The sequence below is a fragment of the Lepisma saccharinum genome, chromosome 3, assembly GCF_977018435.1.
Source record: "Lepisma saccharinum chromosome 3, izLepSacc3.1, whole genome shotgun sequence".
NCBI classification, from domain to species: domain Eukaryota; kingdom Metazoa; phylum Arthropoda; class Insecta; order Zygentoma; family Lepismatidae; genus Lepisma; species Lepisma saccharinum.
In genome coordinates this window covers 87576699-87590670 of record NC_139231.1, presented here as the reverse complement: position 1 = coordinate 87590670, position 13972 = coordinate 87576699, and the positions used below count along the sequence as shown (strand labels likewise).

General features: G+C 37.8%; 1 protein-coding gene across 2 annotated transcripts in view; it reads left to right on the top strand.

Moving 5' to 3' along the window:
• Window positions 1–13387, top strand: part of LOC145985893 (FAST kinase domain-containing protein 4-like) — a 69098-nt gene extending 55711 nt beyond the window's left edge. For both annotated transcript variants that reach the window (XM_083120028.1, XM_083120027.1), the window contains exons 8-9: window positions 2723–2831; window positions 12944–13387. In XM_083120028.1, the coding sequence (XP_082976154.1) occupies window positions 2723–2831; window positions 12944–13169 (335 nt within the window). In that variant the 3' untranslated portion in view covers window positions 13170–13387. The remainder of the gene's footprint in view (window positions 1–2722; window positions 2832–12943) is intronic.
• The last annotated feature ends 585 nt before the right edge of the window (window positions 13388–13972 follow it).

The following is a 13972-nucleotide window of genomic DNA, read 5'->3' as shown; positions in this document are numbered from 1 at the left end:
CCTTAGAAGTAAAAGCAACCTTTCGAACCAAAGAAACTGCAAGCTGCAAGTGTTGCTTGTCACTTGGCCTGTACAGTTTTGTCAGTGAACTTTCAGACCGAAGCAACAAGTGACATGTGTCACTTGGAAGCAGACCCTCGGTAATCCTTTTGAACTGAAGTGCGACAATGAGCTAAACATATCACTTGCATGTTGCTCGGACTATAATGTTTTCTCAATGGCATGCATCGTGCTGCTTCGGTCTGTTGTTATTGCATGCACAGTGAATGTTTTGCTTCATACTGAAGGAGACTGTGTCGCTTGTCATCTGTGACTTCAGTCTGAAAGCTCCTTCAATAGCACGCATCATGTTGCCTCGGTCTTGTTTGTGTATACTTGCTTGCTTAGACTGAAGGGGCATTTGTCACTTCAATGTGACCCCCCCTGTCATGTGTTGCTTCGGTCTGAATGTTCTCTACTTAATAAGATTGTTAGCTACTTCATCAGAGATTAAGATTTAATGTAGCCTGTAAATCGCAGAGAACAAATTGCAAGTACGGTTGTTGAAAAAAGGCCGGCTTTTTGATAGAATATTCCTTTTATAATCATGAATGGCCCTCTGGAGTGAAATGAAATAAAGTAATGTTGTCTTGTAATAAGAAGGGGTCTGAGGTTCAATGCTCAGTGGAGGCAGAGTGATTCGGAGATCATTTCAAACTGTAGGTGCAGTCCAGATTTCTGAAATATTTTTTATTTTTTATTTTTTTTTTTTAAATTTTTTCAGCCAGTCTTATTTGCTTCTGCTTCAGTTTTAGTGCCAGTGTTTTTCAACAGCCGGCCGTGAAAAAAAGTCTGTTGCACCCAGGGGTTGGCGACTAATTTAAATATAATTTTATATTTGACAGCAAGTCTATACATCATTCAACTATGATTATACCATAGTTGATATATTAATATTAATTAAGCCTGCATATTAATTTCCATATAAACTTTAAAGATCAGTAAAGTATTTGAGTGAAATTTTTGGGTTCAGGGCATCGATTTGTAAGAAATAAATTTACTGGGCTGTGGTCTCACAAAGGTTGACAACCACTGCAACAAGCAGCCAAAATACATCACTAGTTGCTCCGTGACGAGGTTTAGCGGCCATTTAATCAAATTATACATGATGTACTGGAAAGCCAGAATACAAATATATTTTACTGAACACAAAATTTAATGTAAAGAGATTTGATACTAGATTTTCAAAAGGTAGAGCAGTATTTTCTTTTTTGCTTCATGTACATGTTTGTGTAACAAATTCAAACATGGAAAATCATGTCATACTATTGGGTTCTATTAAAAACACATACAAAACTACTCTAGTTATGTGAATATGTTTATACTACATAGATATATCTAACAAGCCTACCGAAATATGAAGATAATACTGAAAGAACCACCCATTCAAAAAGCCAGCTTTTTTGAAAACACTGTTTATGTCTAGCTATGAATTTCATATTGTAAATTGTATTTAATATTTAGAAATGAGTGTCTATTTTACAGTAGGGAGATAAACGAAAACCATGGAACAGAAAAAATACTGCCAATTCCTATATTTTCATTGATTTGAGACACTTTTGTGGAAAAAGCCAAAAGAGCCCAACCAAAAAAGCCACAGTAAAAAAAACCTCCTGTTTTTTTTCCAAAAAAGCATTTTTTTTCGACCACTTCCAACTCTACAAATAATATAAAAATTTGTAATATTTATCACTTTTAATATCTGTAATCAAATTGAAAAATATGTATTTGTGTTTATATTTTAGAATAGGATACAAATACAATGTCTTAATATCTAAAAAAATATGCATACGTAATATTCATAATAAACTAAACAACCATTTTTATCAACCACAGAACGCACATTAGTAGTTTACAATCTATTCATTTGCGTGTGTGTGTTTGTGCCTATGCAGAAGTGGGGGGGGGGGGATGGGACAATGCATTAATGATTACCCACTATTAGTTGATACTCAAGTTCCAAAGTCGCCACATATCACTGTAAACAATCAAGAAATACAGCTAGTTATTCCTCGTGAGACTTGTTCCTTTTCTGTTATGACTCGTAAAACTGAAGAATACTTCACATGTCTGATCTCTCATCAATATGTTGTATTAAGAGGCATGATTTAAATACTTTTTATTCTTCATATACATGTAAGGGGGATTTCAGACCAAAACATATACCTGTAAGGGGGATTTCAGACCAAAACAACAAGTGACATGTGACAAGCGACAGTAAGGATTCAAACCAAAGTGACAAACAAGCAGCACGGATCCCTTGATTCTATAAGCAAGCATTCGCAGCACATGCGTGAACAACAGGCCGAGGCGACATGATGCCCTTTATTAAGAAAACGACCCAGTCCAAGCAAATTGCAAGGGACGAGCAACGTGTGTTGCTTGTTGCATGTCACTTTGGTCTGAAAGCTCCTCAAATTTTAATATCTATATCAGTGCTTGTTTGGTAAAAATTCATATCAGTCCATCTCTCATAAAAAGTGTACCAAAGATCTGCCTAAGATAACTGTTGTAACAAGGGAAGCAGTCAGTTAAACCAGATTGACTCTCTCAGGTTCACCTCAATCCCTGAAGATGAGGTTCACGTTAGCTCTTGAAAGTTTAGGAACATTTCTAGAATCTCTTTTGTTGCCAAGAAAGCTTGGAGGCAGACTTTAATCAAGATCATTTCTAATTTTTTCAGATCATATGATAGTTATGAGGAAGGGAGGCTATCCTGTTGCACTAAACCAGATCTTTGAAGGAGAACAAACTTATGTAGAAAATTTTAGCCTTCCTGTGGATAGTCAGATGTAAGTACAACTTTCCGTGCTTTATTATGAGATGTAACTTACTTTTTATATGCATGTAACATACAATCACTTTTTCTTCAGAGATTTGTTTTTAAGAAAAATGTACATGGTAAAATTATATGGTGGAACGTTAATTTTACATCCTCCTTAAATTTGCACATTGGATGGTAATTCACTTATTTTTTTCTATAAGTAACAGAAATTAACTCTATGAAAGCTTTTTGTACAGGTTGAAACATTGCCAGCAATAAACAATTTCTGCTTGGGATTTCATAGAGTTAGTATACAATAAAATGTAGATACTTAAAGCTACTTACGTTAGTGAGTATTGATTTTAACGAAAACTACGTTTCAGGATTCCACTGATCTCTTCATCAGGTTACCAAACCAGGCCAGTGTAACTACACCTTACCTGCGTCAGATATGACAAGGACTTGGGAATTTATAATGGGTGGAAAGGAATGAAAAGGAACATTTAGTCATCTGACACCATGTACATAAAACTGCCATGTTCCAACTGTAAAACACTTGATCTAAAAAGCCTTTTGAGCACAAGGCTTAACACACAAACACGTTAAAAGACTGATCTAAATGGCCGTGTGAACACAGGGCTTAACACACAAACACGTTAAAAGACTGATCTAAAAGGCCGTGTGAACACAGGGCTTAACACACAAACATGTTAAAAGCGCACGTCGCAACATGGAATTTCCATGTTCTTGCATTGTACACCTAAGGACAAGAGGTACAGTTCCCTTCATGGAAGTGTGACGAGCTGAAGATAATGCAACCTGCTATTGGGCAGAACCTGGAATTTTACATGACCACTTATGAACAGTGACCATACCAGTGGCATCTCGTGGCCTCAAATTTGGCCGGGGCTTATTTTTTAAAGAATTTTAAATATAATGACAATTCACATGAATTACAAAAAAGGTATTTTTTTCTTCTAGACTACAAAACTGGACTTATTTTTTTAAAGAATTTAAAATATAATGGCAATTCACATGATTACAAAAGAAACAGGTATTGTTGTGAAACATACCTTTCTACAAACGTTGATTCCTGTTCTTCTGCTCAGCAAATTTTGTTATTACTTTTTCGTTGAAGCCCTCTATGTTTGAAATTTATTCTATCTCTATTGTAAGCAAGTGCCAAGGCATTTGGTCTGTCTTGTCCCATTGCATTTCTTAAGCAGGTTTTAATACGCTTCAATGTGCTGAAACATCGTTCAGATTCAGCTGTTGCCACTGGAGTTATTAAAACTATGTTTGTCATTTTTACTGTTTCTGAAAAGGTACCCTCTAAATAATTTTAAATAAAAAATGAATGCAATCTACTGATAGAGTTTATGTTTTTCAACTCTTCACTACAATAAAGAACACGAACTTCCCTTTAGTTTTCCCTCTTCTATGAAGGGTTAATAAATCTGGGAAGATGCCTCTGTTTAAAGATTGTTCTCTTTCATTATGTCCTCGTAGAGCAAGTTCATGTCGACCACAGAATTTTAAGCAATCGATAATTCTATTTAATATATGCCTATTTTTCCGGACAAATTCATTGTGTCTTGTAATTGACAGCCTATGTCCTTCATCAATTTTTGTTCGAACATCAACCCTGCCAAACTCACTCAAACATAGCGAATGAAAGCCACCAAAACACTACAGAAGAACATGCGAGATCGAACGCGACGCAACGGAGCTAGCCCCGAATCAGCACTCAAATCCATTGCACTCTTCCCTCCTCTCTCTGCTAGCATGTGACCTTCACTGTAGCATAGGTGGGTGTAGGCCACGCCTTCCTTTGCAACGTGCCTCGGAAAACGATAATTGACATCAATGCCGCTAGGAGCGCTGTTGTATCCATTGCAACAGACGATGAATTTACATGGGTAAAAATCGCCTTTTAAAAGACTGTGTGATAGTTTTGCGTTATGGTGATTGATAATTATGTGAATTCGTCTGTTTTTCTTTAGGGGCTAAGCCCCGGAAGCCCCAAGGGACGAGACGCCACTGGACCATACGTCCTGTTTTGACAAGGTCAGTCCTGTTTCAGAGTCATGTCCCAGTCATCCCGTCGATATTAAAAAAACTATTTGTCCCATTTTACAAAAGTAGGAGTTAGCTTGAAAACGAAATCCAAATCTGAGATATATTTCATGCTAAAAGAAAATGAAAAGAAATTTTAAACTAGCGCCATAGCAACATTGTGGCAAAAGCTGGACTGCATTTCAAGCACATCATAACAATGAAAATGTTCCACTGTCATCAAGAATGTTCGAACAGACAGCAGTTTTCTGTTCAAGTTAGCTCGAGTTACAATTTGTATTGCTTTGGGTGCTCCGTTATTTGTAGAGCAAAGAATAACCATAGCCAAGAAGTGTATATATAATTTCAATATGAACCTGCAACAAAATTTTTAATTCCTGCATCTTGACACAAACTCAAATGACAAATCTCGCGTTATATGTCAGATGTGTGGGGAGTTTTATGAACGGTTGGACAAGAATAAAGTTGTTGATCAAAAAGGACCAGAAACACTATACAAATGTTTATAATTTCAAGAGACGAGGTGGGGGGAGGGGGGGTAAACTGACCTTTTTAGGATGTCTTGTTTTGGGGTAAAAATATTATGGTCACCCTACTTATGGAAGTATTATTTTTCAAGTCCTCCAGGAATATGCTACTTAATACAGCTGCACAAAGCTCATATACAGAAAGAAATAAAAGTTCAAGAAAAAGAACTGGAATTTGTGGAAAATGCCAAAACATTGCTCTGATTAGTGAAAACTTGAACATGAAATGTGAGCTTTTTTATTCTTCATAAGAAATACATGGAAGTAGAAACTGCTCTAACTTAATAACCAACTTAAAGAGTCACTTAGAACTACAGTGTGAGGAGACACACACGATATAGAAATTACATTTTGACAGAATTGAAATAAACATGCACCTTTATGTGAAACATACATCATAATATTAATACACGGGTATTCAAAAAGAATTGTACAAAAGCAAAGTGATAAGAGATACAAAAGCAATTCTAGTTGGAAAGAACAAAGGAAGGTTGTAAATTTACGTGGGCAATTACAGATGTTGGATATGAGCACCCTGGGTAACACGACAGATGTCAAAACTATAATCCATCTATTTCTTGCCAGACGTGTTCCAACACATCCTCAGTTATCAGCTCCACTGCATGACAGATGCGCTGCTTTAACCTTTCGACCGCAGAGCGGGTTTTCAAAAGTAGCCTCTCTCTGGCCGCCACCTTTTAGCGTGATTTTTAAATTTTACACTTATTTCAGAAAAACGTTACATCTCGGAGACTATTTGAGCAATCTACTTCAGGTAACTGTTGTTTTGCAGCTAGAACATCAGGGGATGCAACTGTGCAGAAATCAAAACACCAAAGCCAATAAGAGCGGTTGGGTGGGCCTTGGCCCCCAACTTTCAATGAAAAAGATCATAAAAATGTAGTTTTTTTCACATATTCGATAATGTTATGCACCCAAGAACATGAAATGACTTTCATTCGGTTGAGAAGGACCATTCTTTGAAAATAAGGCTAAAGTTTGCCTCCCCTTCCCAAAATAGCAGGGAAAGAGGAGCAAACTACCCATTTTTATGATATTTTCATTGAAAGTTGGGGCCCGCGGCCTGCCCAACCCTTCTTATTAGCTTTGGCGTTTTGATTTCTGCACGATTGCATGCCCTGATGTTTTAGCTGCAAAACAAAAGTTACCCGAAGTAGATTGGTCAAATATTCTACGAGTTATAACATTTTTTCGGTTTCGCTGAGGCCTTTTGGCGCGAAATTTCAAATTAGTACACTTATTTGACAAAAAATGTTATATCTCCTAGACTATTTGACCAATCTACTTCGGGTAACTTTTGTTTTGCAGCTAGAACATCAGGCCATGCAACCGCGCAGAAATCAAAACTGCAAAGCCGATAAGAGGGGTTGGGTGGGCCGTGGCCCCCAACTTTCAATGAAAAAAATCATAAAAATTGGGAGTTTTTTCACATATTCTATAATGTAATGCACCCAGGAACATGAAATGACTTTCATTCGGTTGAGAAAGGACCATTCTTTGAAAATAAGGCTAAAGTTGCCTCCCATGCAAAAAATAGCGGAGAAAGAGGGTGCAAACTCCCCATTATATGATATTTACATTGAAAGTTGGGGGCCGTGGCCCACCGAACCCCTCTTATTGGCTTTGGCATTTTGATTCCTGCATGGTTGCATGCCCTGATGTTCTAGCTGCAAAACAAAAGTTACCCGAAGTAGATTGGTCAAATAGTCTACTAGTTACAACATTTTTTGTGAAATAAGTGAACAAATTTAAAATTCGCACCAGCTTTCATAAGTAACTTGGAAGTCGGGAGGGCAGTCCTGGGTGGGGGGGGGGTTCTTCCACATGACATTTCAAAGTTCTATCTCAACATCTGTCAGCGTTTACAACCTCACATACAAGTATGAAGCTCCTAAAAGCACATGAACTTTTTAATCAGCATGATGGGTCACCAGTGACCCATCGGCCGACTTCAGCCGAGTAAAGGTTAAATTATCCAGGTCCTGTCGTAATGGAGGAACATACAGTGTCTTTTACAAACCCCCTAAAAATATGTCGCATGGAGTAAGATCTGGGGATCGTGGAGGCCAAATCTTGATTCCCGGTACGGCCAATCCAACGACCTGGTCAGGTGGCTTTGAGGTACGCATGAACAAGGTGTGGAAGTGGGGAGGAGCACCATCCTGTTGAAAGATGGAATTCGGAATATCTTCCTCCAGTTGTGGCATGAGCCATTCCGATAACATGTCTAGGTGGTAGGTCTGGCCAGTAACAGTGGCTTCGGCTAAAAAGAAAGGTCCGTCTGTACACTTTCCGTCTGCTTATTGCACAAAACACATTCACTTTTGGTGAGTCTCTTTCCTGCTGCACTATGGTATGAGGGTGTTCTGTACTCCAGACCCTAATGTTATGGCGATTCACTTTCCTGCTAACATGAAATGTCACTTCATCACTAAACACTAACCTGTCAGCAAATCCATCCTCTTCTTCAAACAGATTCTGTATTTCAATGCAGAAGGTCTGCCGTTTTGGCATATCTGCATTTTTCAGTGCCTGCATGAGTTGCAATTTGGATGGTTTAAATCATAGACACTTTCTTAGAATACACCATACAGTGGGTTGTGGCACATTAAGTTCTTTACTTGCTTGCTTTGTCGCTTTTCTGGGACTCGTTTGAAAAGCAGCACAAATCCTATCCACTGTCTCCCTTGACGTTCCTGGTCGACCAGGAATTTTCTACTGCAGAGACATCCAGTTGATTCAAACTTCTGCACCCAGCATGGAATGCAGTGTCTATGTGGAGGTCGTTTCTTGAATTTCGCACGAAAGTGTGTCTGAACTGTAACAACTTCCCCTATTGGTGCAAATTCCATTATGCAGTATGCTTGCTCTACCTTCGTTGTTCCCATTTTAGCTATCAACATCAAGTAGCGCCTCTAGTGGATTTTACATCAACTACAACCACAGGCTATAAATTTACAACCTTCCTTTTGTTCTTTCTAGTAGAGGAAACGAACTGGAAAAAAAGGGCCTAACTCGGAAATATTTGCAACACAAATGTTTTTTGTGCCATATTGTGCGGAATGGTATAGTGAATAATATATTAAAAATCCGCCATCCAAATGTTTGGGGAAAATCCGCCATCTTGGAAAATGGCAAAAATTCAACTTAAAAATTAAAAATAATTAATATCTCGAAAACTGTACATTGTACACAAAAAGTGAAGATAACCAAAATGAAAGAACAGAAAATTTGCTAAATTATGATTTTTGTTTGATAGAGCTACCATAAATCTTAATTGAATTAGAAATATTCAAATATTTCCCTTAGTTTTTAGAATTAGCATAAAAGCTGGTTTCTGACACAAAAAACAGCAAATATGTAAGTAACTATATAATTTACATCCTAAAGCCACTGAACCAAATTCATAGCTTATAATTTTCTCTAGAGATTGTTTTCTGTTTTGTGCCTGTAGAATTGGGGGTTGAGGAGATATGTAGTTTAATGCAGAGTCATGCATTTCCCTAAATTTACGTGTTTCATTTCCTATGATATTGGTTGATTGATTGATTTGATTTCTTTTACTTCACTTTTGTGCCACTTTCTGGCGAATATGCGAAGATGGGAATGAGTGATGATATGATGAATGGACACTCACAAACATCCATGCCCTGGCCGGGATTCGAATCGGAGACCCCTGGCGTCGTAGCACGATTATGATGTTGGTGAGAATGTAATACATTGTTTTATGCAGTGTTTCGTTCACGTGGCGTTTGTTACTTACATGTTGTTTTTGTTGTTTAAAATGTATGCACACAGTGGCGGCTATTAAGTGTCTTAACTGTGCGGGGGGAGGGGGTAAGGATAGTTTACTTTGTATTGACTGCAATTAGAGAGAAGCGTATTGAAAATTTAATTCGAGCAGATGATTTTTGGGTCAAATCCACTTGTAGACAAGGCTTAGCATTAAGAGACCATAGTACGGGGACAAAAAGTGTGTGTAGGTTAAGGGGGGGGGGGGTGCTGCTCCCCATTCCTAATCAATACCACTGTCAATACATTGAACTAATATGATATAGTAAAATACGGTTCTAAACCGGTCACTTTGCCTTAGAGTCCATTACAGATGTGCACTTGTAGCACAGGTGTTGCCCCTGATGTAGCAAAAGGAGAACATTGGAGTAACTGATTGAAGATTTAAACCCCACTTCCCAATATGCTCGGCTTTAATGAAATTCCGACGTATATCGAACATCCTAATGTATTGCAGCTACATAGCAGCAGTATCCTGTTATCTTTCAGAGTTGAACTAGATATAGATATTTTTTTTTTTAGCATCTCAGAGCTTGAACTTACATTAGCGTCTAATTCTGAATTGAGCTGGCCAACGATTTATTGAACGTATCTCAGAAATATGATTATTTGCAATGCACTATGCTTCTTCAAGTAGCGTGAATAGTGCTGCATAAACTATGAAATGACCCCTTGTACCTCTGGCTATGGCTTTTTTGGATTCATTTGATTCATATTAGTTTATATTAAGTATTTTTTCTGCCACTTTTTTTTTCAGCTGCCATGTTTGTTTACACTTTAATGATAATGACACTATTTACAGTTCAACATGATTAGTATTTTCTATATTATTGTACATCAAAGGTTTGCTATTTTTGCCTATAAAAATTATTGAATTTTATTTAAATCAAGATAAAGTTAAGTGTGTTTACAGTTTACATATTACATTTCCTTTCCTATGAGCTTCACCCCATCAGTACATATTCAGAGGGGTCCAAAAAAAATGTACTCACTGTTTGTTATGCAATAATTTCGAAACAAACAGACTTACACATACTAATCTCATGTGGACGTGTAGTGTAACTGTTTAATTTGTCACGGGTAGGTGGCATTGGCAATTTGTGCTGCACATGCGTGAGTGTTGGAGCGATCATGCCAGTACAGCGGAAGACGGTCGAGTAGCAACAATGGCTGTGGTACAGTTATCATTTGTGGAACGCAAGGCTGTATTGAAATGGTTCTGGAAGTACGAGAACATTCAAGAGGTTCAACGGCAGTGGCAGAATGAGTTTGGAACACGGCCTCCAACACGTCGAACAATAGTCCGTATTCGTGATAAGTTCGAATCCGACTGAACTGTTCATGATATGCACAAGGCAAGATCCTGCCGACCACGAACAGCTACAAGTCCAGAGTCCAGTGCTGCAGTGTTGCAACATTTTGCCCGATCACCGCAAAAATCAGTGAACCAGGGAGTGCGTGAAAGTGGGGTGAGCCGGTCTAGCATAAGACGCATTCTGAAGGGTGCACAGTGGAAAGTGTACATTCCAAGACTGCTACACGCGATCAATGAGAGGACAATCCGGATTGTAGGGTCAAATACTGTGAATGGTTTGAGCACATGGTTCGCGAGGATGGGGAATTTGCAGGCACAGTGGTGTGGTCTGACGAGGCGCAATTCAAATTTAATGGTACTGTGAACCGTCACAATTGTGTCTACTGGTCGCCCGTCAATCCTCACGTTTATGTGGAGAAGGCAGTGAATCGACCGGGGCTTAACGTGTGGTGTGGTCTGTCATCGCGTGGTTTGATTGGTCCCTTCTTCTTCGAGGGTATCGTAACCAGTCAGGTGTATCCTAAAATGCTTCAGTCAAGGATTTTGCCTGCCATCCAAACTGTTGTTTGGCGATGAACTGTTGTACCTGCAGCAAGATGGAGCCCCGCCTCACTGCCATTGTGATTTCAGGTCGTACCTGGATGACACTCTCCCCGGACAGTGGATAGATGCTATTGAGTACCCACCTCGGTCTCCTGATTTGACACCACTGGACTTCTACCTGTGGGGGACCGTCAAGGATGACATGTATCACCAAAAACCAACTACACTCAACGAACTACGTGAAAAAATAATAGCATCATGTGCTGTCATTACGCCAGATACACTGATGGCCGTAGTACGGTCTGGAGTTCGGCGTCATCTGAGTTGTTTTAGAAGTTGCTGGTGGTCATTTTGAACATCTAACATAACTCTCTCTAAGTGCCAAAAATTGTACCCGCAAGTCAATTTTGTCAGAATATATGGACTATTAAACAGTGAGTACATTTTTTTGGACCCCCCCCATATTTTGTTTCCTTTCTTTTCCTTTCTTAGAGCCTAATAAACACCATTAAATTATTACAAGATGAATGTATACTTTCAGTAAAAGTGATTGATATGTACAAACTGCTTATGAACATTATTCTATAAATTATTTATTTAAAGTGATTTAAATTGTTGATTTTTTAAAAAAAGAAACATCACCTGATTAAAATATTTAAATCAATCCACCTTGGTCCCATTTATATGTGAATTTTGTATAAATTCTTACAATAATTTTGTCACTTAGTCTCTCAAAAAACATTTTCAATGCATGAATGATAGACTATTAATTTTTTTATGAATTAAAAAAAAAAATCAAATCCAAAAATATAAAATCAAGAGTTCTACTCTACTCTTTAACTTTGCACATGAGAGGTCCGGTGGATAAAGGTTAAAGTGGTTTAAATCAGTGATTTTAAAAAAAAATTTAAAAATCACCTGATTTAAATCAATCCACCTTGCCACAGTCCCTCCTATAGCTCACCGAGGTTGCCATACAGGAATAGGACTGTATTCCTCGCACTGGATACACTGGACAACCTAGAGCAAAAGCATGCTATGTCATGTAGAGAGGTGCATACGTGCTCGGGGAGGCCCATTGGTTCCTGAAGACCTTTTGGACTGCTGACACTCATATTCACCTTGGTTGTCCTGATTCGTTTTGTAACAGTGCTACTGTATACTTTTTTCCCTTGTTTAACGTAAAACACTTTACTGTACTGTCCTTTTGTACACTTCGACAAATAAAAATGTTCGCTTTCTGCTTCATTTCCTGGCAACACCATTCCCTTCTGTACATATCACATTATGCAACAATTCTTTTGAGCACTGTAATCAAGGTTCCATTGTATTTTGTCACATTTGTCATGTCTTTTAAACATGAATAGTTTTGTTCTAAAATATTTTTATATTCAATTAGGTACTATAATTCCTGTTACCTATTTCAAAGAGCAACTATCTGCACAAACTTCATGGAGAGAACCTTAAGAGCCAAGCAAAAAATTAACAAAATATAACTGCTTATATGTTAATTACATTTTAATTATGTTACCACCTAAATTAACCATTTTATTCGTAAAGGACTGTGTTTTCTTTGTCAACAAATCCAACATTTCATGATTTTTTTCTTTTCTAGTTCTTTTTTAAATTAACAATTTCTTCTTTTTTTGGTATTGTTTATTATTCCCAAGAATAGACAGCACATTGTAAAACTTTACATCATTGTGATTCTTCTCGTTTGTATCCTCAAACCCAATGAATAGATAGGATGTAACCAATAAGTCTCACACAGAATGTGCTGTTTATGCATCTGAATAATAAGAAATTATAACAGTCTCAAATTTCTTTCTATCAATTTAGAAAACAATAGTTTGTTTTCTTTTTCAGAATTATGATCATGGTGCATCCGCCCAAGTGTTACGCTACCAACTGTGAAAGACTGAAAGGGACTTTTTCAGTGAACCAGAAAATGGTCGAAGCACTTGGCTATCCTGTAATAGCAATAAATCAGTCTGCATGGTTAAGACTGCCAGATTATGAAAAAATACCTTGCCTCATGCAAAACTTGAAACAGAAATTGGGTGCTGAGAGGTTCGAGTCTGAAATTTTATGATGAATGTCTCAGGAGTGTAGAACCTAATGTGTAGAATGTGTTAAGTGTTGCCTCGAGGCAAGTACTAGTTCTGAATACTGTATAAGATTTTTCACTTTCACAATTGAGCAGTTTCATGCAAACCAAGTGAGTTTTTAAAGATTTAAATGATAGTTCTAATGAAATGTTTGAATAATTTATCCAGGTGATATAGTAATTTAATCTTTAAAGCAAAGAATATGAAAGTGCAGGAAAATCTTGTGCCAACATAATTTGTTAATATACAACTACTTGGAGGTATATACGAGGGTGGTTTGAAAAGTTCTCGGAATGGAATAGAAAGAAACGACTTACAACAGTGATTTTTTTTATATTTTTCAATGCAGTCTCCCTGTACACTAATGCACTTGGTCCAGCGATGTTCCAATGCCTTGATCCCATCTCGAAAATTAGATTCCTCCAGGCCTGTGAAATACGTGTCAACTTCGGCTATTAGTTCTTCCTTTGAAGAGAATCTCCGTCCACCGAGGAAACTTTTGGGTTTGGGGAAAAGATGGAAGTCTGAGGGAGCTAAATCAGGCGAATAAGTCCGATGTGGCAACAATTCGTAACCAAGTTCATGAATTTTTGCCATGGCAAGGACACTTGTGTGAGGGCGCGCATTGTCCTGATGCAAGATGATTTTCTTTCTTGCCAAACCTGGCCTCTTTTCCCGTATCTTATGCTTTAGTTGGTCGAGGAGATTAGCGTAGTATTGTCCCATAATTGTTTGACCAGTGGGAAGATAATCGATCAACAGAATCCCTTTTGCATCCCAAAACACT